The sequence below is a fragment of the Saimiri boliviensis genome, chromosome 6, assembly GCF_048565385.1.
Source record: "Saimiri boliviensis isolate mSaiBol1 chromosome 6, mSaiBol1.pri, whole genome shotgun sequence".
In the NCBI taxonomy this organism is placed as follows: Eukaryota; Metazoa; Chordata; class Mammalia; order Primates; family Cebidae; genus Saimiri; species Saimiri boliviensis.
Genome location: NC_133454.1, coordinates 41,436,629 through 41,463,594, shown reverse-complemented (window position 1 = coordinate 41,463,594; position 26,966 = coordinate 41,436,629). Strand labels below are relative to the sequence as shown.

General features: G+C 35.3%; 2 protein-coding genes across 12 annotated transcripts in view; one reads left to right on the top strand and one right to left on the bottom strand.

Annotated features, from left to right (window-relative positions):
• Nucleotides 1-26,112, bottom strand: part of GRIA4 (glutamate ionotropic receptor AMPA type subunit 4) — a 359,494-nt gene extending 333,382 nt beyond the window's left edge. For 8 of the 11 annotated variants that reach the window (XM_039471113.2, XM_074400500.1, XM_074400503.1 and 5 more), the window contains exons 1-3: nucleotides 26,021-26,112; nucleotides 25,405-25,582; nucleotides 24,053-24,211 (exon numbers count right to left, since the gene is read on the bottom strand). In XM_039471113.2, coding sequence (XP_039327047.1) covers nucleotides 24,053-24,211; nucleotides 25,405-25,492 — 247 coding nt within the window. In that variant the 5' untranslated portion in view covers nucleotides 25,493-25,582; nucleotides 26,021-26,112. The remainder of the gene's footprint in view (nucleotides 1-24,052; nucleotides 24,212-25,404; nucleotides 25,583-26,020) is intronic. The other 3 variants (XM_010334607.3, XM_010334606.3, XM_074400501.1) reach the window with 2 other exon arrangements.
• The window catches only part of LOC141584941 (uncharacterized), a 410,771-nt gene continuing 409,615 nt past the window's right edge, over nucleotides 25,811-26,966 (top strand). Inside the window, exon 1 of the mRNA XM_074401915.1 lies at nucleotides 25,811-26,589. Coding sequence (XP_074258016.1) covers nucleotides 25,811-26,473 — 663 coding nt within the window. The 3' untranslated portion in view covers nucleotides 26,474-26,589. The remainder of the gene's footprint in view (nucleotides 26,590-26,966) is intronic.

Sequence of the window (26,966 nt, the reverse complement as noted above, 5' to 3'; positions counted from 1 at the left end):
TTGCAATTTTGATTCCCCATTGCCTTAAAATATACATTTCATGAACAATACCTGCCTTTAATAAACATGAAAAGGTTATACTATTAGGTGTCCAATTTGAAAAATCAGCTAATAAGAACTGAACTGATGAAAAGCAAGAAGGTATTTGTCTTTTTTTTTTTGGTATTGTAAACTCCTTATTTTGTATTTCAAATCTATCTGTTTCATGTTAATGGATTATAAATACATTTGATAACTAAAAGCATGTGTTTTCAGTTCTTGCTGCACGCATGCATGGAAACAGAATCGTGAGGCAATGCTGCCTCTGAGTTCGTATGAAATATTCAGCTCTCTAGGTCTTTTGGCAGCATTCCATATCAGTGCTACAGAGATTATCTTCTATAACTTCCTATTTCTAAACTACCTTGAGTAACTTATTTTTATTTCAGAATATGATTTATAGAAAACAGTTAAAATACATAAGGTTAGGATTTACTATGATATTTAAATTCTAAGTAAAAATGTAGAATTTGTTCATATTGCTCCATATTCAAGGCCAAAGTCTGCTCTTAATCACTAACACAATTTCCAATGCAATGATAAGGGTCACTGGAAGGGACTGTTTGTTTGGGATGCTCAGAGCTGAAGCTCTGCGTGAGCTGAGGCCACAGCCCTGGCAGGCGGGCAGGAGCAGCCTCTTCTCATGCCTCTAATGATCTGTGAAATGGCATGAATCCAGGACAAGACTCACCCCTGTGAGTCCCACAGAAATTTAAAAATGTCCTTAAGAGTATTTCCTTTTGTCAAAAATGTAATTTCTACATTCCTATTTCAATTTTATTTGGCCACTTCTCCTCAAGTAAAACCAGTGAAAAGTACAACATATATTCTTAAGCTTGACAGTTACTGTGGAACCACAATTTATCAGCCCTAAGACAGATCTTTACACTGTCTTTCCTCTTCTAATCCAGGCTTTTTTCTTCCAAGTTGCAAATTATATATTTAAACTAAAGTTTCCTAGTGTGCCTGTAATTCAAATACTGACATTCTATTTTACTCTTAAGCAGTTAATTTCCTATAGAGAGGTTAATTTCCGCAGTACTATCTTGTATTCCAAAGAAAATTAAGAATAATTTATTATTATTTTAGAGAATATTTAAACATAAGACTACTACATTTTATTGCAAATATTTAAGAAAGAAAAGTTGCAGTTTTAACTTTCAATACACTTACCAGAAACACTGCATATCATGGAATTTATTAGTGCCTCTTTTTGAAACATTGTGACGTACCTTACATGTGTGAAGCGTTGTTATCATAGTTACATAAAGATATCCATTGTCCTCAACACCACTCCTAAATTACACACGCTGAAATCATTTCATAAAATTTGGTGCAAGCACTACAGAATGTGTACTTTTTAGAATGGATTTTCTAAAGCTTTTCTGACATTCACCTAAACCTTGAATATAACTGACAATGTTTTATTTTCAAAATCTTGCAGCAAACCCAGAAAATAATACAAGTAACTTATGAAATTTGGAGACTGTTAGAATCAGAAAATTAAAAAATGGCCAACTCTTAAGCATGGCTTTAGTTAAATAGGTAAAATATCATACAATTTGTAAACAGAGACTTATGTTACAGTCTGATTTTTAGTTGAGGGTCCTTTGGCAAGTAGTAAATTATTCATAGGAATAAGTTGGTACATGCAGCAGACACTATGTTAAGCACTTTACAAGCAAGTTTTTCTTTTTCTGAGACAGAGTCTCTCTCTGTCACCCAGGCTGAAGTGCAATGGTGTGATCTCGGCTCACAGCAACCTCCCCCTCCTGGGTTCAAGTGATTTTCCTGCCTCACCCACCACCACACCTAATTTTTATATTTTTAGTAGAGATGGGGGTTCACTATGTTGGCCAGGCTGGTCTTGAACTCCTGACCTCGTGATCTGCCCGCCTCGGCCTCCCAAAGTGCTGGGATTACAGGGGTGAGCCAATGCACCCAGCCACAAGCAACTTTTTCAAAAGCTCACATTAGCCCTTTAGGTTATTAGTATTACCTCTGTTTTGCAGATCAGTAAACTGAGCCTCAGAAAGGTTGAGTAACCCAGTGTTGTGATAGCTGGGAAGTGGAAGAAACTGTTTTTAAGTGTACCAAGTATCGGGTTTGTTCTAAAAGTCTCAGTTTCCAGGTCATTTCTAGTTTTTTCTCAGCATTTTTTTTTGAGGCTCCTTTAGAATAGCCTAACAGAAAAGTTTTGTAAAGAGTAAACTGGTAGTCATTTATGTGATTTCAGAGAGTCTCTTCCAGGGCTGTAATTCTGATTTTATCATTTAACCAAGTCAGAAATACAGGTCTTATGAATGTCAAATTTGGATTTCTGTGGTTCTAGAGATTCCCAAATTTGGCTTCAATTATTCTAATAAGTTATATCTAGAGACTCTTTGAAAAAAAATCATGGTCATGGAAGGTAAGTTTGTTTTTCTTTAATAGTCTCTGAACTCCAGTGCAATTATACTTGATCTACAGATTCACAGCTTGAATAATAATGCAAATTTGCATTCAGAAATATTTGTTAAGAGCTTATTACAATTTATACACTGTGCTATGAACTATGTTCAAGGAATATAAAGGAAAAATAGTTATAGACTCTGCCCTCAAGAAGCTCATAGTCTAATGAACAGATGGTAAATTGACATTTTAAAAATAGTTAGTGTCTTTGAATTTGACAAAAAAAAATACATAGAAATATGTACAAATCTTCTGAGAAATGCCAACACTGTCAGCTGCGAAACATGTACATTAAAGAAATGGATCTTCTGCATTTAAGGTCATTTTCAAACAGAAATCCATATATTGGTATAAAAAAGTTCATTTTTTCAAATGGCACCAATTCATCGAGTCATTAGTGAGCACCTATAGAAGTTACCTTTGAATACAACTAATAAGGGATGTGAAGGACCTCTTCAAGGAGAACTACAAACCACTGCTCAAGGAAATAAGAGAGGACACAAGCAGATGGAAAAACATTCCATGCTCATGGTTAGGAAGAATCAATATTGTGAAAATGAACATACTGCCCAAATGCATAGGGGAGGGATAGCATTAGGAGAAATACCTAGTGCAGATGACAGGGTGATGGATGCAGCAAGACACCATGGCACGTGTATACCTATGTAACCAACATGCACGTTCTGTACACGTACCTCAGAACTTAAAGTATAATAAGAAAAAAAGAAAAAAAGTTACCTTTCTCGTATCGTAGAAAATAAAATGTAACACACTATGACACACTTGACAGCTAACTCAGTCTGCTCCAAAACAAACTCATAATATTGCTTTAGGAATTTTTATTTCACCTGTATTTCCTGGTGAACAGCAACTTCTTCCCAAGTTACGATTCTCAAGACCGCTTTTCTTTCACCTCCATCAGCCATTATAGTGTGCATTTTATTTTGTATACACGAGACTGAATGAATAATACAAATTATTATTTCTGCATTTACTATGGTTATATTAATGCTTAGAGGTCCAGGCCTAAACACATTAACACTTTTAAAATCTTTTTTCTTTCTTTTTTTTAAATTTATTATTTTGGAGAAACAGGGTCCCAGTATATTGCCCAGACTAGTCTTGAACTCTTGCACTCAAATGATCTGCCTCCTTCAGCTTTCCAAAGCACTAAGTTATAGTCATGAGCCACCATGCTCAGCCCCTAAATACTGTATACGATGTATTTTAATGCACATTGCTTTACATATTTCTAATGAAATCAAGACAAGTTGTCTTTCCCCTAATTTATAACTTAGACTCTGAAACTCAAGGAGGATGATTCATTTGTCAAAAATTCACATAGCTAATGAACAGCAAAGCTGGGAGCTGATTCCAGGCCTTGCTCCGGAGGTTATGTTCTTCTATACCAGAGAGCCAATTTCGGAAGGCTGGAAGTGTTTCTACAAATGAAAAAAAAAAAAGAAGGACAGTACTAAAGCAGTGCTATGGTCTTTGAAACTAGGAAAGTGGAAGTATACATAGACATGTTTAGAGTAAAGTTTCTTATGTGGAGACTGGGAATCAGCTGAAACTTTAGACTGAAGAGAACCCAAAACAATAAGAAGTGACAAGAGATGAGAGAGGAGTTAAGACTTTAATTCAAGGCCTGGAGCAGTGGCTCATGCCTGTAATCCCAGCACTTTGGGATGCTGAGGCAGGCGATCATCTGAGGTAAGGAGTTCAAGACCAGCCTGCCTAACATGGTAAAACCCTATTTCTACTAAAAATACAAAAAAAAGTTATCTGGTGAGTTGGCACAGGCCTGTAATCCCAACTACTCAGGAGGGTGAGGCAGGAGAATCGCTTGAACTTGGAAGGTGGAGGTTGCAGTGAGCTGTGACTGTGCCACTGCACTCCAGCCTGGTGACAGAGTGAGACTCTGTCTCAATTAAAAAAAAAAAGAAAGAAAGAAAGAGAAAAGAAAAAGGCTTTAATTTAGTTCATTTTGCTTTCTTGTGTCTATCGTCTTTATTCTCTAAATTGATACTGCATACCCATAGCAGAATTATGCTCCTTGAATTATCAATTCCCTTTCCAAACCATCCCTGTTTTCAAATTTTTATTTTATTTGCTTCTAATGTCCTGTATTTATAATTAGGCTTCTCCCCACCTGTTTTCCCTCCCTCCAACACTACTCATTCATATCCAATGACATGCTTTCACGTACCATCTCATCCCTTCTTGTAGCTTAGGTTTTTTTTGCTTGCTCTGTTCAACACTCTTTTATAACCCTCCTTGATCTCCCCATTCATTCAAGATTAAACTCCACTTTATGAAGCCCTCTTTTAAAAAACAAAATATGGTCCCTTTGAATAGTATTTTTTTGGTAATTATGATAGAATGCACAACACCCTCTAATTTAACACATACTTATCACCTTATTTCATAATAAGTTGCTTCTATCTTTCCAGCAGATTATAAGCTTTGTAAGGTCCAATATCATGTCTAATTTTTTCCAATAATGTGTGTGGCACAGCAAAGAAAGCAAGACAGTTGCCAAGTGAACATTCAGTTAATTGAAGTTACAATTGAACACTTAAGAAGCTGCATATTAACAGAGGCAAATAACTTGGTAGCAAACACACACAGATGCATAAGGAATATAGAATATAGAAGTGATAAGCAGCTCATTATCTATGAGACAATATGAGTGGTTCAGATTCACAGTTGTTGAGTCTAACCTGGGGTTGCCAAAGGATTTTGTTTTATTTAATTGCTCATTTCTCTCCATATAAATTCTGACATCTAAGTAAATTGGTCCAATTTTACTTCATTAATCAAATTAGTCTGGGTAAAGCACAGTCCTTTTCTTTCCCCTGTTATTTCAGTTTTATTCAAGAGAGCCAAGCTATCCTTCTGGCTCATGAAAAGAAAAAATGCCTTTTAGAGTACATAATAAGTATATGTACTAGCCCACACAGGGCTGGCTGTCTTCTTCCCAATATAATCTCAGCTTTTGTCACATTGCATTGAGATTTTTGGTGGTCTTCACTAGACTGAGAGCTACTTGGGAGCAAAGACACCTGTGTACTTAGAGTGAAATATTGCTTAGTACTATAGACAGAAAAATTGTCTTTGGGTAGAAGTGAGAGGATTTTAGTATGTCTAGCTACTTTGTAATAAACAATGTGGGGAGTAGAAATGAGAAATAATCTTTTGGGTTTAGATCAGAATTTTAAATAAAGAGCTGTGATGTCCTTGTTCATGGGCAGGCATCCTGGCATAATGCAAATGAAATAATCCTCATGAGACATAAGAATTCAGAGGGAGGATGGTGGACAAATTGTATGACTGTCCTACCTTTGTCCCTTTCACTTGAAGACTCTTATTATAGGACTCTTAGATTCTAAATTTTGAAGGCAATGTATTTTAATGAATAATGATCTTTATGATTCTTCACCAGTCACTTACTCATATGTAGAAGTCCATAAAAACTGTTTTCCATTATTAAACTTTTTTAATTAAAAAATTTTATTAATCTTTTTTCCATTAATGCCTTACTTGGGTACTCAAAAATTGAATTAAAACACTAATATATAACCATAAATATTTAAATCCCTTCATTTTCATATCCATATGTTTAGTGGGTGTTAATTTAGTGCTATTATATGCCAGACATGAAGCAATGAGTCAAGCACTAGGAATTTACTGACAAATACAATAGCATCCCAGCCATTCAGTGTAGAAAGTGCAAATAAATAATAATATGGCATAGTAATGTAAGTCCAAGGTGCTTTGAGATCATAGCAAAGTGGAGCCTATTTCAATCTGGGGTGGTCAGAAAAGACTACCTAAAGAAAAGTGACCTGATGTACAAGGGCCACCATGAGTGATCATGCAGTGACTGTCCTTTATAAAAATTAAAAATGAAATATGGTTGGTAAGTTATAGATTTCAATTGACAATGACAAATGCTGGCAATAACACATTTTCTTGGCTGTTTTAATGAACTATAGTAAGCAAATATAATGATGATAATTTTAGTTCATTAAAGCTTATTTTCATTTTAAATTAATGAAAGTATGTAACCAAAGAGATCAAACATGGCAATTATCAAGTGGGCAAGATCGTCAGAGAACAAACCCTCATATTGACTAAAATGCCTAAAGATCCCCTTAGTTTATCTGTTCCTTTGCGCAGAGCAAGACAAATTCAACATTTTTTAACAAAATCACCGCATTTTCTTTAATTTAGATGTCACAAATAAGGAAAAGTGTTAATATATGCTCTTCATAAACATGTAAAAATTTAGAACTATGTAATTAAAAATGGAAATTCTGCATTATATCACAAAAGAAAAATAATCACTATCAATACTGAGTGTAGTCTTTTTGAATCTCTTCTATATATTATCATTCTTTTGAAATTGCAATGAAAAGAGAACCTATCTTTTTCACTCACCATTATATCTGACATATTTTCATATATTAAAAATCTCCAAATCATGAGTTTAATAGCCATATAATATTTATCATTTAGCTCTTCTGCCTAATAGCCCATTGCCTGAAGGCTAATAATTTTGAAAAGCTAGAGTATTACACTAAATGGAAATGGAAATGGAAATGTCCCTCTTTACTTATTTACTTATTTATTTCTAATTTTTTTTTTTAAGAGACAGTCTCTTGCTTTGTCACCCTGCCTGGAGTGCGATCATAGCTCACTGCAGCCTTCAGCCCCTGGGCTCAAGGGATCCTGCTGCCTCAGCCTCCTGAGTAGCTGGGACTGTAGACAGTGGCAGTCAGGCAGACTAATTTTTTTTTTTTTTTTTTTTTTTTTTTTGTGGAGAAGAGTTTTTGCTATCTTGCCCAGATTGATCCTTTAAATACAGTACAATATAATTTTTGCACATTGATTTTGTATCCTGAGACTTTGCCTAAGTTGCTTATCAGATTAAGGAGATTTTGAGCTGAGATGATGGGGTTTTCTAAATATAAAGAGGTTAAGACATTGCTGTTTTGAAAATATATTATTTTAGCAACAATGTCCTCTCAATAAAAATATTGAAACTTGTTTTCTAATCTGCGATTTTTATCAGTTCTATAAAATGAGGCTTATTTTCATAATCACTTTGTTTTCATTAAAGTATAATTATTAGCAAATTTTGGGAAATCAAGAATAAAACCTAAAGGCATGTGTATTATTTTGTTCTCACGCTGCTATAAAGAACTGCCTGAGACTGGGTAATTTACAAAGAAAAGAGGTTTAACATACTCTTCATTTCACATGGCTGGGGAGATAACAGGAAACTTACAATCATGGTGGAAGGGGAAGCAAACATGTCCTTCTTCACATGATGGCAGGAAGGAGAAGTGCTGAGCAAAGAGGTCAATCCCCTTAAAAAACCGTCAGATCTCATACAACTCACTCACTATATTGCCCTCATGATTCAACTACCTCCCACCAGGTCCCTCCCATGACACATGTGGATTATGGGAAAAACAAGAAGAGATTTGGGTGGGGACACAGGCAAACCATATCAGCATGTATATATTTTATATGTTCATGAAAGGTCTGATACATGATGTATAACACAATATAGTGATTTGTAAAGTTATTCAGAACTCCCTATATATGTGTTTGCTTTATTTTTATTTTTATGAAACAAATTTGCAAATAGTGGTGGGCAAAGGTACATAAAACTTCGTAATTCATTATTTTGAAGGGAAGGAATGACCATATCTTGCAAATTATTTATGTTATTATCACACTGTATTTTTCTTTTTGGAAGGCTGTGTGTGTGTGTGTGTGTGTGTGTGTGTGTGTAGGCACATAGATACACACACACACATATATGATGGTAATTGCACTAATTACTATTTTAATCTCACAATTGTTCAACTCATTTTTTAACAAGTTTTTATTACTCTGTAATATGTGATTGAGTGACAAGTCACAGTTGTAGTACAGATTCTTATTTGTGCCAACTAAATTAATTAATTTCTAATAAGAATAACTTTAAAAATGTAGGGGATACTTGAGATTTAATCAGTAATAGACTATATAGTGTTTTATCAGCATCTATATAAATCTGTAGGGAGATTTTATTGCCTTTATGCATATTATAAAAGGTGCTTAGTTTTTGTTTACTTTCCTCCCACCAAATGCCAGCTCTTTTCCAACCTGCTTATTTTAACTGACTTGGTTTTCGGTTTGAAGATACATGGTTGCGATGATAAGCTAAGTATTTGTTGCTACAACTAATAGTTCTTGCTGAAAAACAATGAGTAGAATTACATACAATAATGGGCTTTACAAACAGCAACTGAAGTAACAAAATAGCATTCCTTGTCTAGGAAACGGCTTCTTAGTGTATTTGGTATGAGAAAGGAACCACATTTTGCTATATACATGAATGATGAACCATGCTGTTAGAAGACTTTTGAAAACACAATAAAATTATATTATACAGTGCTTAAAATAATTCTTTCTGTCTTCTGTAGCAGAATATGGCATAACAACCTTATCCTAGCAGCCAGGGCAGTTTACAATGCCCCTCCCTGCCTCTGCGGTCCATCTCCAACCCCTCCATTCCCATCTGCCAGCCTCCCTACTCTTTTTTTTTTTTTTTTGAAACGGAGTTTCGCTCTTGTTACTCAGGCTAGAGTGTAATGGCGAGATCTCGGCTCACCGCAACCTCCGCCTTCTGGGTTCAAGCAATTCTCCTGCCTCAGCCTCCTGAGTAGCTGGGATTACAGGCACGTGCCACCATGCCCAGCTAATTTTTTGTATCTTTAGTAGAGACGGGGTTTCACCATGTTGATCAGGATGGTCTTGATCTCTCAACCTCATGATCCACTTGCCTCGGCCTCCCCAAGTGCTGGGATTACAGGCTTGAGCCACCGCGCCCAGCCCAGCCTCCCTACTCTTACTCTGTTCTTCAGACATCTTATTGTTCTCCAATGTCATTCATACTCCTTACACTTTTTTCCTGTAATGCTGTTTTGTCTGCCTGAAATATTTATCTTCCTCTTTAGAGTACAGTAGAATCTCATGCATCTTTCAAGGACCAAGCAGATTGTCACATAATTTCTGAATTTCCCCCCTACACCTTATGAGAGGTGAAAAAAAAGGAAATAGAAAACACTGGGGTAAAATGAACAGCAGTGTTTTCCTGTATCATTCATTTACTAGGATTTCCAAATATCTGCACAAGACAAACAATGCACCTATTTTTTCCTGGACATCAGCCAGGATGTGTGGAATATTTCTGCTCCTCTAAATAACTGGTGCTTTTAAAAATCATTCAGCTAACTCAATAAGCTCAATAAATCAGTATTACATTTTGAGGACATCTTTCTTTTGCATCCGACTAGAATATTTTTTCCTACCCTGACACTGGACCTTCTGTAAGAAAATAAAACAAAATAATAAAAATAAAGATGAAAACAAAAGCATATAAAGAGTCTATATAAAAAATTCCTGAATTTAGAACTGTTGGCACAAGTTAGATGGAGAACTCTCATGACTGACAGACTTCTTTAAGCAGCTTGGCTGGATCTTAACTAATTCAGCCATTCCCCAACTAAATATTGCTAGGTAATGCTTTAATGAAATTTTCATGTCTAGAGATTTTCCTATATTCATGGGGTCAAATGATTCACAATTTTAATGGCTTTGGATAAATTGTTACAAATTGATTTTCAAAGTTGTTGTATCCATTTTAAATGTCCCAGCCATCTTGAATGATTTAACAGTCTCTTCATCATTACCACCAAAATCAGCTAATTTATTATGTAAAATTGTTTATTACAATTTGTTTTTCTCTATCAAGAGTAAACATACTTCATAGTTTGTTTATTGGGCTTATTATTTATTCCAATGTGAATTATCTGTTATATCTTTTGTCCTTTCTTTTCAATCTGAGTGAAGAGTGTATGTGTGTGTATATGTGTGCTTTCCTTTATCCAACCTAGTTGCATTGAGATATTTCCCCAAGATTTCATGGCCCTTATGTTTTTGTTTTTAGTTTTAAAAAATTACAGGTGTAGTGAAATAGCAACTGTTGTGGGTAATACGGAAAAATTTGATGAAATTAATTATTTTTAGGATAATCTACATGCAACTGCCCACACATACCTAAAATGTATTGATTCATGTCCTGGTATCATCCTACATCTATCCTGTATCACACCTTGTTCTGCATTTTAATCAGCAATATGGATAATCATAAAGAGTCCCACAGGATTTAAAATACTTTATAACTAACTGAATTAAGATTGAGGATGGTCTAGATGTTTCAAACAAATTAAAATTTAAGAGTGAACATTAAAAAAACTCTCACTGTGAATTTTTAAAAATGCTCTATCAAGAGGTTAATCTGTAGCAATTCATATGGAAAAAAAGAGCAGAGTGTGACTACAGACTAAACAGGAACCAACATAGTGATGTAACTGACTAATTGACCCAAATAATCTTGGGCTACACTTTATGTTTATATTTCCTAAATAATTGGAAGCAATATTCTCATCTGACAGATCAGGTCAAGCCATAATCATGAGTGTCAGGAATGTGTAGTTTAATTCTGTACTGATCATGACAGGAGTGAATTGTGGGAGTTAATTTACGTTATTATATTTTAACAAAATTAAAATAATCCTGGGGACATCCAGAATGCCAGAATTTGGATGTTAAAGATTTTAGGAATTATGTTATGTACGTTATGTAAAGAAATGTTATTTAGCTTGGTAAAGTACTAAAGAGATGTGTGATATCTGTTTTTTAAAAATGTGATGAGTGTGATTCCTATAGAAAATTAACTAGATTTGTTTCTGTGTTATTCAATTCTGGGTAAGAATTTGTTATTATAACTATCCAGTCAAGAAATGGTTTGCCTCTCTTTCTTCCCTACTTCCTCCCACAAACAGTCTGCAAACATATGAGTATAGAACATTAATATTCCAGACAATGTAACAGGACTTCATGGCAGAGTTTTTAATATGGTATCATCCTCATTGTCACAGAACTCACAATCTAACAGTGTTGACATGTTATCTGTCTGTCTATATGTCTTGTCTGTCTGTCTGTCTGTCTCTCTCTCTCTCTCTCTCTTTCTCCCTCTCTCTCTCTCTCTCTCTCCATCTTCCAAGGTATACACAAGATACAGAGACTACCAAAAAGGAAATTTGATTATTTAAGCAAAATCTGACCAACATCTGAGTTGAATGAGATATGACACAGCCATTTTAAAATTTATAATCACAGTATCTCTGTGCTACTTTCCAGAAATAATGTACATAGTCTTTTAAAGGTATATATATTCTATATGTTATATACATATATATATTATATGATTATAGAAAAATAGAGAATGTAAAAACAACTAAAAATGTTTGAAATGAAGAGTAAGGTCATTACTGATTAGTAAATTTGGAAATGAGCTTCCTAGTTGTCAGAGCAAAGAAAGTAATATTTTGACTTAACAAACTTCCCATTAAGAAAGGAGGAGACATGCATATTTTGGGGGAGGAAAAAAGGAATCTCTTTGGATTGATGTTAAATTTTTGGAACAAAAAAGAAATGAACTCCTTTTCAAAGTTGCCTAGGTAAGACTATATACATACATGAAAATTAAGTAATTAACTAAGGATGATCTAATTTCAAATAAGGATGGCATAAAGTGTTACGGAAACCAACAAATCACTTGTGAGATTTACTATAGAAGGTGCAATGAAGATGATCAAGAACTGAAAGGAATAACATTATACATTTGACTCTAACTCTCTTCTTCCCAAAGCTTCCTGTTCCAAGAAGTGCTGAGGGAGCAGCCAATGTCTGAACAGATGGGATTCTCCTGAGAGTGCTTACTAGTTCACCTGGGCTTCTCAAATTGGCTTTCTCATACTTTGAAAGTGGTTTGTATCAGCATTTTCAAGTTCTTTTATCAGCAGACACCAAATGTTATATGCACTTATAAATTATCTTCTACCAGATTTAAATTTATTAAAGTGCAATCTGAGCAGCCACAATGTATGTCCCTTTGCATTAACAGTCCTAACTTCTTCCTGCTGAATATATTTTCCTTATACTCAGCTCATATGTTAAACTGAATTTAATGGAAACAAATGAGGAGAAATGCTTAAGATAAACAAAATATGTACTATTTTGGGGGGACTCTACTATCCCATTGTCTTAACATCATTCACTTGATTTTTCTCTAGTATAACACAGGAAGAGTGTTAGCTATTTGAAGGATGCCCCAAAGATGAATGGAAAGAAACTCACCACAGACTTCTAATTCATTTAGTAAAAGATATTTACTGATTCCTATTTTGTACCAGACATTGTGAAAAGTTATGAGGACAGAGTGTTTAAAAAGTCATACATAACCTTGAAAGTTTTTATTCTAGTGAGGAGTATAGATGATAAATATGTAAACAAATATATGGAAATAATAGTTACAGATTGTGATAAAAAACAAAGATGATTATTAGGTTGGCGATGTGAAATAGAATGATTGGCATTTTGGTGTGGGATAAATTAGGCTATAAATATTAGCCAGGAAGGTTTTCTGAGATGGTGACATTTAATCTGAGTCTCCCCTCCCCTCCGCTGCCCTCCTCTGCTCTCCTCTTAAAGATTCAGACAACTCTAGTTAGGCAAAAAACTGTATCGGAGGATTCCAATAAAAGGAAATGGCAAGTACAAAGGCATAGATGAAAGAAGACCAGAGTGGAACCCAGGATGATCAACAAGACAAAGCAGTGGGCAAGAGTCAGTTCATGCAGGATGGTGGTAAAGAGTTGGAATTTTATTCTAAGAGAATGAAAAGTCATTGGAGGGTTCTAGGCACAAAGGAAACAGTTTCTGATTTATAAACTCAGAAGGGTACCTCTGGCTCAAATACATCAAGCAGATGGAGAACGGTCAAGATCAGAAGCGGGAGATTAATTATGAAATTACTGAAGTAGTACCAATTAGGCATGTAAACTAGCAAAACTTTTAGTTTGAGAATTAAAAATAGAACTACCCTTTGATCCAGCAATCCCACTTCTGGATATCTGCACACAGGAAAATAAATCATTATAAAGATATCTGCACTCATAAGTTTATCACAGAGCTATTCACAATAGCAACATCATTGAATCAATCTAAGTGTCCATTAGTGGAGAACCGGATAAAGGAAATGTGGTATATATATGCAAAGGAAGACTACTTGGCCATAAAAAAGAATGAAATTGTGTTGTTTTCAGCAACATAGATGGAACTGGAGGCCATTATTTTAAGTCAAACAAGTCAAACCCAGAAAGTCAAATATTGCAAATATTGTAAGTGGAAGCTAAACAATGTTTACTCATGGACAATTGAGTATGGGCATATAGACATTGTAGAGTCTGAATAATGAGGGGGTTAGAGGAGGGTGGATAATGATAAATTACTTAATGAGTACAATGTACGTTATTCAGGTGATGTATACTCTAAATCCCCTGATTTCATCGCTATACAATTTATACATAAAACAAAATTGAATTTGTACTTCATAAATTTATATAGGTATAAAAATTGAAGTAGAATAATTGACTTGGGCATGGATGGTGAAATAGAGATGGAGAAAGTGAAGATGTCATGTACTTTGGAGGTAGAGGCAAGGGGATTTGGTCAGGTGGTGAGTGTCAGTCAGAAGAAAGAAAAAAAAGGAAAATAATAGAAGGAGCAAGACTATCAGAAAAAGGTATGTAAGTGAAGAACAAAAAATAGGAGAACTTCAGAATTGAAGAGTGAAATTTCTGTCCGAGCTCAAATTCAGTCAAAAAAGAATATCAATTTTGCACAAATGTAGCAGTTCAAACCACTTTTAAAAGAACATCTTATGCAAATAAATAATGCAAAAAACCCCCACAAAGATCAGTTTCTAATGTAAGAAAATAAATTTCAGAAAATTAGTGTTACAAATATAAAATTAAAAATTATGAAGATGCTAGAAGAAATGTAGAATAATATTTTTATAGTTGTAAGGCTAGGAATGCCTTTTTTAGGTTAACACAAAACCCTGAAGCCACAAAGAAAATGAGTCAAAACTTTGGGTAAATAAAAATTTTAAGTGTTCTTGTGGCAAGAGACATCATAAGTGAATTTGGAAGCCAAATAAAAGTAGAAAAATAATTTACAACATATATGACAAAGGGTTAATTTCTATAGTATATAAAACACTCTCACACCAAAAAAGAAAACGTTTGCAAAGGAAAAGAACAGAGGAAGAAGTACACAGATCTTTTAAATATGAGAAAATTGTCTCAGCCTCCCAACTAATAAAAAATGTGTAAATTAAAACAGCAATGAGAAATCATCCTCACCCATCAGGACAAGTAAAGATTTTAAAAAACAGTAATTGTTACTGTTGGCAAGTCATAAAAAAACATTATTCTCACATACTGGTTGCTGTACATTTAAATAAGTTTTGAGAAGGTATAATAATATTTATTAAAAGCATAAATCTAAATTATTTGATATAGCAATTTCACCTCCAAAAATTGATCCTACAGGAATAGTCACTTAGGTACAGGAAGTTTTACTGCTATTTAGTTTGTAATATCAAAAACATGGAAACATTCTAAATGTTGATCCCACCGAGATTGAGTATATTAATCATAGAAACTTCATACAAAGGCATGTTATGCAGTAGTACAAGAAAATGAAACAATTCTTATAAACTAAGTATATATTAAATACTTTTATTTCTAGATATGTATTAGAAGTTTATGTTTATTGTCTGTTTCTCTAAGCCTAAACAGGAAAAAAAAAAAAGAAGTCTGGAAAGATCTGTAGCAAACTGTTTAGTCTGATTGGTTCCAAGTGTTGGGGTTAAGGAATATTCAAACTTTTTAACATTGCTGAAGTACTTGAAATTTTTACAAGTATGCATGAGTTTTAAGCTAAAAATATAACAGGAAAAATCACAGGGCATAATATAGTTAAAGTCTGCTCATTCTGGAATAAACATCAGCAACAGAAATAAGCAAACAGTGATTACAGCTGATAGTATAATTTTGGCTATTTCTGAAAAAATAGAATGGCTTGTTGAAAGAAGGAATACATCTTAATTTTTAAATCTTTTATTTGTAACAACATTAAATGTTTTATTGACAATATCAACACTTTTCTTAAGTTGGAGGCACCTGATGATGATCTAGAAATGAGCAATTTTGAGGTAGGGTGATGTTCTTTAGGACAGTCATTTCCATGCTTATTTGAAATCCAAAAATACGACTTTTTTGTCCAAAAAATGGAAAGAAAATACTGGATAGCTCAGTAAATATTTAAGTAAAGCATTCTGGAAAATAGTTTTGAATATCTGCAGTTGTCCTGAAATCAAATAATTTTGCTATAAAAATATGTAGGCTGGTCAACTAATGAAGCATCCAACACTGTTTACATAACAGTTAAAAGAGTCATTTAGTCATTTTTACACTTGGTTGTGTTTATGACATTAATTTGGCAATATAAAGTAATGGAGGTGTTACCATTTAGGATTCTGAAATTTTTGAGCTGCGTTACAAATCACATAGAAAAATCAATATGTCCATAGTAGAAGGGGTAAATAAAAGTTGTCAACAAAAAATTGTTGATATCAGAAGTAAGAGTTAACCAGTGACAGTCACACAGAATAACGGATATTTTGTCAATACTGTACAGATCAAGATGCCTTGGTATGAATGGCAGACAAATCCTGTATTGACTAAGAGAAGTGACTTTAAATTCAAATGTCCTGGATACTTTTTGGTCTTAGACAAATTTTCTTAGTTATGCAAATCTTCAGTTTCTTCTCCTATAAAATGATAATAATAATGCCTACTGCTGAATTTTACAAAAATTGAGATTACCCAAAATCTGGTAAACAGTACTCCATAATAGTAGTTATTCTTACTGTAAGAGGAGGAATGAGTTTCAAAGAACAAGGAGTTGTCAGCAATGTCAAATCCTTCAAACTATTCTGAGATGATGAGGAATAAGAAATAACAATTGGATTTACTAATTTGTAAGTCACCGATGACCTTCAAGAACACAGTGTTCCAGGAGTGGTGACGGTAAGGGAAAAACTAAATGGTGATAAAAATAGAAAGAGCTGATGTAGAATATGCTGCACTTTGAATAGTAAGAGAATGCACAAAAATTATAAGATGATGATATGAGAGGCAGAGGACCAAGCCAAGGGGTTTTCCAGCTAAGATACACTGATTATTTTCTATGTTAAGGAAGAAGGTAGTAGAGATGGATTTCATTAAAAAAAAATACTGGTTGGCTTCAAGGCTAAAATCTATTCTGCTCCTAAAATGATGAAGATAGGGAATGAAGAGCTGTTTGTTCATCTAATTTATGTGTGGCTCCTTTAGGGCTGAAGTACTGGGCCTTTTTTGTGACTGGAACTCATTGAGAAGCTGTTCAAAAGTTTGATTGTGTCTCTGTAAACACACACACACTGTGCACAAGCACACACAATTTTGCATAAAATTAGGAGAATTCATTGACCTCCTTTAATCTATCAATGAAACAATCCTCTCTCTGAATACTCCATAGATCTTAGATAAATTTGCCCTCTCTTAGGACTTAAAAATAATTTTGACAAATATGGCCTTACACTTGTGTACATGAATTAAAATGAACAATTCACAGAGATGTTAAAAAACTTTCTATGAAATATCAAAAAATATGTAAAATAAATTGCCTTTTAAAAATATAAATTACTTGAAATGTTAAAATTGGCTCAGACATAAAAGGTTCACATGACACAAGAAGTGAAATACAGATATAACAACTGATTACTAACTATATGTTGGAATATTTTCCAAATTGTTTTCTAATATTCATAAAATGTATGTGTGATATATGTTATTTTTCCATGTTAACAGATGAAGAAACTGAGACTCAGAAAGTGTTAAGTAACTTGCCCACCATCAGGTTGCAAATTCAAACTCATCTGGCTCAAAACTCCAGAGGAGATTATCTCTCCATAACTCTAAGTGAAAGAACATTTTAGGCCAATATATCCCCCAAAATATGTAGTATTAGAAGCTCTATGGGGTTACAGCTGCTTTTTTTTTTTTCTCCTGGCCAAATACAAAAGAACATTCTGAAAAAAAAAAAAAAAAAAAAAAAAGGAAAGACCTATGTTGAAGATATTACAATTGTCCTTGCAATTCTTTATTTAAACTCTGCAGTTGTTGACAAGACTGAGCACTGTTTACTTGTCATTTTCTTTATCTTTTGGTTTCTATTAAATTACTCTTCCTCATTTTCCTCTCAAATCTGTGATCCTTTGTCTTTAGTCTTCTTTGTTTCACCTGTTTCCCCTCCCTTCTCCCTCAAACATTGGTTCTTCCTAGGGTTTGATTTTCAAGTCTTGGCACTGCTTCTGATCTCTCTGGGTGATCTCATTCACTTCCAAGTCTCCAAGGCTCACTGATCATCTGTCTTCAGCTCAGGACTGAACCCAAAAGCTCCAGACACACATGTCCAAATCCCTACTGCACATCCCCCTTTGGATGTCTTTTTAACACCTCAAAAATCAGTAAGTCCATTGTAAACTCATCCTCCCCACTCACATCTGCTCCTTCTGTGTGTCGCTTCTTTACTCACTATCTAAATATTTGCCCAAGCCAGAAGACTGGAAAAAAACATCGTTTATTTTTACCACACTTCCCCTGCATCCTCTCACACAGACATCCAACCAATCACAAAGTTCCATGAAAAATTCTACATTGGATCTATGTGCTTTTCTCTCTCCTCCACGCTTCCACTTTTAACTCATAATTCTAAATTGTATTACTTTAAGACTCAGTCAACTGGTCTTTTTTGTCCCATTTTGTCCTCTTCCAATTCATTCTCTCTCTTACAACCTAGCCTGTTCTTTATAAAATGTAAGTCTGCTCATGTCATTATTGTGTTTTAATCATTTATGGGTCTCTCTTTGTATTCAGAAGAGTGTCCATAGCTACATATCCTCTGAGCTCTAAAAAGCCTCAACTCTTAGCACACCTCTGCTCCTCACATTTAATACTACTGCCAGATGAATCCATGTTCGATGGCTCAAAGACACTTGGATTCCCACACCTTGGTGTCTCCTCATGCACTGCTCCTTTGGCCAGCCATGTTCTCCCTCCTTGTTCTTTTTCAAGTGACTCAACTAGATCTTAACACTCTGATCAGGCAATATCATCCTTAGGAGACCATGCCAAATTTGGTGTAATTATCCTTCTGTGTCCATGTCAATCTCCTTTCTAGCAATGTTTCTCTGTCATAGTACTTTACCATACTATATTGTAATCTTTACTGTAATCACTGACTTGTCTCTCTTTCCCTCTGGGCTATCAGCTCCTTGAGGTCAGCAACTACTCTTATAAGCTTTTGTGTTGCCAGCTGCTAGCTAATATCTTAAATAGAGTTGCTCTTGATAAATATGTTTAATAAGTAAATGGATACATTCATTATCTCATCTAATGAATGAATGGATGGCTTCATTACATAATATGATTTCAGCCTTTGCTGTATCATTCACTGTCATGTGATTTATGAATAAGTTGCCCAGAATTGTCTTGCCCCATTTTCTTTAAAATGTTGCAATTAAATTAGAGAAAAGATAAATGGCATTTGTTTTTCTTTCTTAATTCAGAAAGGCTCAATATAGATGTTATATTTTTTACACCTGTATGGCCTTCTGGTAAAAGTACTAGGATAGTAGGTATATGAATTGGTTCAAACTCTGGCTTTGTAGTCTATTACTAGAGATAGTCTTTGGAAAGTAAAGTGACTCCTTTGTGACAAAGCTATCTTAAGTAGAACATATTTTCTTCTTAGACTGTCTCACTGTAAGATTAGCTTGAGGTCAAATAAAACTATACATATATCCATACACACACCCCCCTAAGAAGTTTAGAAAAATGTGTTGTCATAAAGTGCAAGGTGTATTGCTATTTATCCTTCATTTAAAAAATCTGGAACAATAGCATAACTCTGTAAATAAGATTTTATATTTCCCAATGCCAGGAACTAAAGTTTTTCCTCCTTGAGAAAAAAATAACACTTGGAAGAATCCAGATTGGAAAAATAGAGTTTTTTTGACAGCTTTATGAAAGCTTAATCCTATGACAACTCTAAAATACATCAAATATATACAGATTATGCATCATCCAATCACTTAAAGAGAAAAACTATAAGACTATGACTCACATCTTTGTCAATCTCATGATGAAAAATTAAGAGAGAAAAAATATATAACTAAAGAATTACTTTTAAAATCAACATAGAAGCTTGCCATCAATTCAAAATAAGAAAAGCTAATGAGAATCACAGTTGAGTCACATCACTCATTTTCCTAAATACAGACAAAAGTCTAATAGTATTTAATTCTAGCATTTCTTCGCTAACAACTTTGCAGTTGAAATCATCAGAATTTTATCTTTAGCATGTTTAAGATTATTATATTAACCCAATGTAAACTCTTAGAATGCCTTTTTAGGGTTTCATGATCCTGTAAGATAAAACGTACAAAAATATTTAAACATTGTTGAACTAAACACAGAATATTATATTATTTAGTACACTTAAATTTAGTGAATTTTTATTAAGTACCTACTTGATAAGTGGAAAATCCTGCAGAGCCCACTAAGTTTAGTGTCACATTTTCAATGTATTTAAATAAACTAAACAACTCTATTTTACATACCAAGCTACTTTTACAATTACTGCTCATTTTAAATACTTGAGTCCACAAATAAATCCACCACACAGAATTCATATTTAACTTAAAGAATAACAACTTTTTAAAAATCATTACTAGGGCATAATATCTATTCTATTTGTGATTTTTACAGCCTTTTTTTTTTTTACAGAAAAATATTAATCAATTGGTCCTTTCTAACAAAGTTTAAAAAGTCAAAACAGTCTATAATATTCTATTATCATTTCACCAAGGTGATAATACATGAGTACTTGATCCATTCTATTAGTACTTCCTATTGCTATCTGAAATTTAAATGAGTCATTTCAGAATCTGAATATTTGTGGATTATATTGCACAGGGACTGCCTTTTAAAGGCTGATTCTTTTACAGGGTTTCTAATGTAGCTGAATTAAACTCATAATCACAATGACTAAAATATATTTATCTTTTAGAAAATTTAGAGATGGACTAATTTAGTATTTTGGTTATTACTTTTCATTATATTGAACATATCCTCCAAACCAAAATATCTCTATCCATTAACTACTGGAAAAATGTAAGAAAACAGCTGGCTTTTGGGTTGTCTCAAATGTTTTGTGATGAACATATCCAATTTAACTAGCATTTTTGTTTGTCAAGATGTTTTTTTTAATCTACCTATGATACAACAGTGTGACATTTTAATTAAATAAACTTGCCTATATTAAATGTATTTTTAAAATTTCCATTCTGTCATACTTCATATTTTGGATAGATCGAAATAAGAGTGTACTTTTAATTAGATTTTGAAATTTGACTACAAAGGCTATTATACTCATTTTTTGTTATTGTAATGGGTCATAATTTTATATTATCTGTATTTCATATAATTTTAGTTTAATATTCATCAAAGTGTGACTTTCCAACAATAGAATAGTTTGAATAAACTATAAGCCAAAGTTATTCCCTTCTCAGGAACATGGGATTTATACCAAAAACCATGTTTATCAGGTTTCAACTTGTGAGTATGTAAACTCTATACACAGAATAGTTTATGTTATCGAAGTATTCTTAGAGCACTAACTTAGTTTTGAGGCAGGTGAATCAGCATTAAATAATCTGTTCCCTAGATAATCAAGACATTTTATTCTTTGTCTTTTTTTTTTTTCGAGTATACATTCTACAATATAATTAAACATACCTTGTTTAATCACCCTTATTCACAGACAGAATAGATTCTGCAGTTCTACAAGGAGTCACTGTAGAAAAATCATGATTAAAATAAACTTAACCAGCCACATATTGTGTCTTTATATTTAATCTAACATGACAAATTTAAAAATCCAGTCCATATTATGGTGAGGAATAAGTTTCATGTTAATTCTCTAGAATATTAAGTTTTAAGACCTATTTTTACCTTTTTGTATTCAAAGTCATAGAGCTTGATAGATGAGGTTGTCTTATATTTACTGCTTACATTTTATCTTTAATTAGATTGGAAAATCACGACTCTGTATGCTCTCGGTCAGTCCATTCAACAAACACCAATCACCTGACCCACACTCTCTGACTATTGATTTTTCTCAAATTCTGCTTAGATTTGCCTTAAGGATGTTCAGCATACTCATTTGTCAAAGTAATTTTCCTTTTTTCTGATAGAAAATGTTTTCTCCTTATTTACAATTTGTTTTTTTTAAATTTAAACATATACAAAATTAATTGTATGTGATTATTAAAAAATTAGATCACTAATACTGTGTTATACTTGGATTCAAAATAAACAGACTTAAAGTTTACTTGTGTCAGTTTTCTCAGTTCTTATATGTTGAAGAATGGCATACTGTATATTTCATACTTGTTCTATTTTTTAATTCTGTATGCAACTTCCTAATAAGTTATCATGTTTACAAATACTTTACCAGTAACATTTTATTTCATTATCGCAAATGAGGTTAACAAACAAAAAGGAGTAAAAGAGGACTAGCCTTTCTGTTTACATTGTTGGAAGTTGCAATACAAACTTTAGAACATTTAAGGTCTTAATTTGTAAAAATGAAACAAAATAAAACATGTATCTGCTACTTGTAAGAAAATCTTTCAAAATTTTCTTAATACTTAAAAGTAATTACTGTTGATAAATACTTTCACATGTATTTGGATCATAGATTATTTTTAAAGCTAGTAAGATTTCTACTGACAGAATCTTAGGCGAAATACGAGAAAAATATTTAAATAAACAAATACTATTTACGTATTGAAAAGAATGCATTCTTTAGAACTAATTGCAATGATGACATCCCTTATACCACTCTGAACATATAACTAATAACTTAGAAATTTTATGAAACGGACTGTCCACTAACCTTGTTCTAATTTATGTGCACTTGTGATTAAAAATAACTCCCTTTTGGTTTAATGCAATATTGATTTTATCACCAAATATGTCAAGAGATTTTTTAAAATTAAGTAGTAAACTCATAGAAACTATAGCCTTCCTGAAAAATATATAATTATACACTTTGCAAAAGTGACACATGCTTCAACCTCCTCATGAAACTAAGTTCTCAGAAGAATTAAGAGTTCAAGAGACACCAAAAATTAAGAAAAATTTCTCATGTTATCTGTTAGATGAATTAACAACCAACACATACAAATTTAAATATTTAAGTTGATGAAACAGATGTCCTCCAGACATTTAACAATTCTTAGTTTTCAATTTCACTTGTTTCTTTGTTCAGTACACTTTCTTGCAGTGAAAGAATTTTAAATAAAAATGCATCCAGCTCTATATGATAAAAAGGCTTTACAATTCAGCTTGAACATTTTATTAACTGTGAAACATGCAAACTTTTATGTAGAAACTATTCTTACTTCTTAAATATAGTCATTATTTTAATTTATAAATTTAGAACTGGTAAATTGGCATATAAATGTGAGGAGGTATTTGAAACATGCACTTCCTTCAAGAAGGAAAAGGCAATAAGACTGCTATTGAGTGATCATGTTTCAATGCATTTTAAACCAATATGCACAGTTGATTGTATTTGCTTTTTTACATTAAGTTATACGGTATCCTCATGAGTGTAAAAGGAACTGTACAACCGCTTTCTTATGGCATTAGGTGAGGTCACCCGTTTAGTTTCATTGTGTGGGATAATAAATAATGCTGGGTAGGTTGGTGAATTCAGGTGGATCAGAGCCTAACATGATTTGGCATCGAGGTAAGGATTCATGGAGTTATATCCACAAGACATATGCATTATAAGATAGTAAGAGACATTTACAATCCAGAATATAAGGGCAGGGCAGCCTCAAGTGACATCACCAGATCATCTGCAGTGTCAACCAACCGACTCAAATATATATCCTCCACACCACCACTCCCCTCTTTTTCTCACTATTAGCAAGCCTTCCATGGCCTTCATCAGTGTAAAAGAGCATGTGTCTTCTTTAAAAGCAAGACCTATGCTTACTGAAGTGAAACGCAAATAAGAAAAACCAAAGGAACAAAATAAAAACAACCTTGAGTACAATTTTCACTAAACTGACATTCAACTAATAGGAATAACACTGAAATGCTAAAGGAGAATTTAACTTGAATGATCTAGACAAGTAATGGAAAAAGAGAGAGAGAAAGGCAGGAAGAAGCAAAGAAAGGGAGGAGAAGAAAGAAAAGAAAAACAAATTAAGGAAAAGAAAAGAAATCAGCTAAATATCCCTGAGTTGAAGTCTTGTTATTAATTCTGATTTGTCCTGAAACCAGGCAACTGTGGGAATATTGAAATTCTTTCTAAAAAAAAAAAAAATGAAATAATAACAAAGAGGAAGAGGACTGCATTGCTTGGTTTTAACTCTCTTCTAATCTTTCATAACTTGTGTTTTACTTACAGGCGTTTGTTACAGCAAAACTGTTGGCTGTCTCGATGTTGTCCACATGAGGTACCAAATTAAAAGGAGCTTCCGACGCATTGGGGCTGGTGTTATGAAGAAAAATTGCTAATCGAAAAGCAGTGTATTCCTGATCTGTGTTTCGGATGAAGAGACCACCTATTAAAACAGCAGGAAAAGCACATTCAGTGTTTCCTCTTGTAAACATTATACACACCTCAAGCACAGTCAAATATACTGCCATTTACAAGCATATACAATTAAAGAGCTATACCTGCCACATCTAGGGAAACTGCCCTTTGTCCCTAAGACGCATGCTTAGTATTTAGTCTTTGGAGCAGCTCAGCTTTTTCTTGTCTCAATGTGCTATGATCACAATGACCTCTGAGACCATTTAGTGTCTGTTCCTTTCACTCCCTTGCCCTCCCCCCGGATTCCCAGCACACTGCTACATCAGCCAGCTCAGGGAATCTCTCTCTAAGATGAATGCAGATGAACGGAAAAGAGATTTACATTAAAATACAGTAATAAAGGGACATAGTGCCACACAGGGAAGAGGGAAATCAGAAAGGAGAAATGAACTTTGTTTTCCTGCAGCTCATGGACTCAGCCTAATTAACTCCGTTTTGTGCACAGACCACGAGAAATGATGCAGTGTTGAGGCTGGGCTTAGCTGGAAGAAATTCAATAGCTGCGTCCCATTAAAAGACAGTAGAGGAGAATAGCAAGAAAAGCCAAGGAGGGAGGATATCCCTGGAAATACAGTCGAGGTAGAGAAATAAGGGCTAAAGCTTCAAGAAGAAAGCAACATAAAAGGAGAGAAGCTTCCTGGAAAGGGATCTAACTTTGGAATCTGCTAACCGGTAGCAAGAAAAGGCAGGGAGTGCGGGTGGTCATGTCTTTTTCCTCAAACAGTGTCTTTCTGTAATAGCAAGAAAGCTGCGGCGTCCAGCATGGGAAGAAGTGGATTTTTTTTTTTTTTCTTTTTTAAACAAACTTGACATCACTTTACACTTTAGAGAAAGGAATGAAAATAAATATCATATAAAATGCAACCAAATTCCCCAAAGGTTTTCCCCCAACTTATTTCAAACCTACTTAAGCGGCCATAGCCAAAGGTGGAAATAGGGTTATGGGCTGAGAACGGATAGGTGGGCTGCCCTGGGTGTATTCCAAAGGCATCTACACTAAAGAGAAGTCTTTCTGGAAAAGAGAGAAAGGAAGAAGAGGGTAAGAGAGGGGCAGGGAACTGCTGAAGGTTTCCCTGAATTGCTTATCAGCAACTCATTTAACTCACTTTCGGATATCTGCTACAACCAGCCACAAGCAGACCCCATCGGAGCACACCTTACCTATTTGCACGCTGCTCGGAAAGGCTCCCATGGCGAGTCCCCAAAATCCAGAAAATAACAAGACAATCTGTCTGCAAATAATCCTCATCTTCTTTTCTCCTCTCCCTGGCGCGCGCTCTCTCTCTTTCTCTCGCACTCTTCCTCAAGGCTGTTCAGAGAAACATTGAAGACGACGGCGCTAAAATCAAAAATCAACCAAAAAAATAATAATAATAAAAAAGAAAGAAAAAAAAAAGGAAAGAGGTTTGGGGTGGTTTAAGATTATGACTATTTCCCCTTAGCAATCCATCGCGAGCCGCCAGATTTTTCCCGCAGTCTCCATAGCCCTGGGAGAGGTTTTCTGTCCGGCTGCAAATGTTGCACATGCAAAAGATGGTGGTGGAGCGTCTAGTGGCTGCTCGCAGGGATGAGACATGCGCTCTGTCTTTGCCTCACTCGCACTCGCGCTCGCCCCTTGCTTTCTCACATACACACAAACACTGGCGCCGCGGCCGCCGCACGCGCTCCCCGGCTCGCACCCGCCGACATCTCCCCTCAGCCCACACCAGCCCGGAGCACCGCTTCCCTCCCGGCGTCTCCGCCCCAACGCGCACTCCCTCCACACCCTCTCGCTCACCGTTCCGCTGGGCGCTTACCGGAGCGCCCCAGGCTCCCCGACGCTCCGGGGCCAGTCAGAAGAAAGGTTTTCCCTTCTCACCACTCGCTGACTCCCACCTCTCTTCCTCGGTTCGCAGAGGGACCGACTCTGGGGATGGGCACCTCCAGCGCCCCTCTCCTGGTTTTCCTGGCACCTCTGCTTGTCGGCTGCGCTAGGCAGAAAATTGGCCCACTGGCCAGGTCTGCAAGCCCCAGTCGGGGGCTCCGGGGGGTTAGTACCTCCCCATGCTCCCCGGCCCCTGCCGCATCCCTGCAGGTTCGCGAGGAGGACGGGCTGCCTCCCGCTCCTACAGTCCCGGCTTTCCTCTCAGCCCAGCCCTCTTCCGCCACTGGGCTGCGCGCGGGGAACTCCGGTCCTCGCTGCAGCAAAGACTCCTCACCAGCAAACGGCCCGGGAATCTGGAGAGCCTGACGGGGGGACGCATGAGGTGAAAGGACTCAGCGAGTGGTGTGAGGAGAAAGGTCGGGCAAAGGGCCGCTCCGGGCGGGCGGAAGAGGCCGGGACCAGGAGGAGAGAGTTTGGAGGAGGTAAGCATGGGGAGGAGAGCCAGAGAAGTTATAGGGTCCTGGGAAGGGGAGGAGGGGGTAAAAGGTTATTTTAAGTCACAAAGTTTAGGGTATTGAACAGGATGAGGGAGAGGCTGAGAAATGAAAATTGAAGGAGGCCTCTAATATTCTGTTTGCAAGGCGTGAGGCAGGGTAGGAGTAAGAACTGTGTGAAGTGCAAAGTAGGAAAAGTGATTCAAGAGCCGGTGGCTTTCCCCCAGTCGCGCGTTCCGGAGGACTCTGTCCCTCGGTGCCGTGGCCCACTGCAGGAGCAGGAGGGACACGGCACAAAGGCTGAGGAAGGGCCAGAAAGGCAGGGCTTGGGGCGGTGGGCACAGGTGTCTGACAGGAAAAGAGTG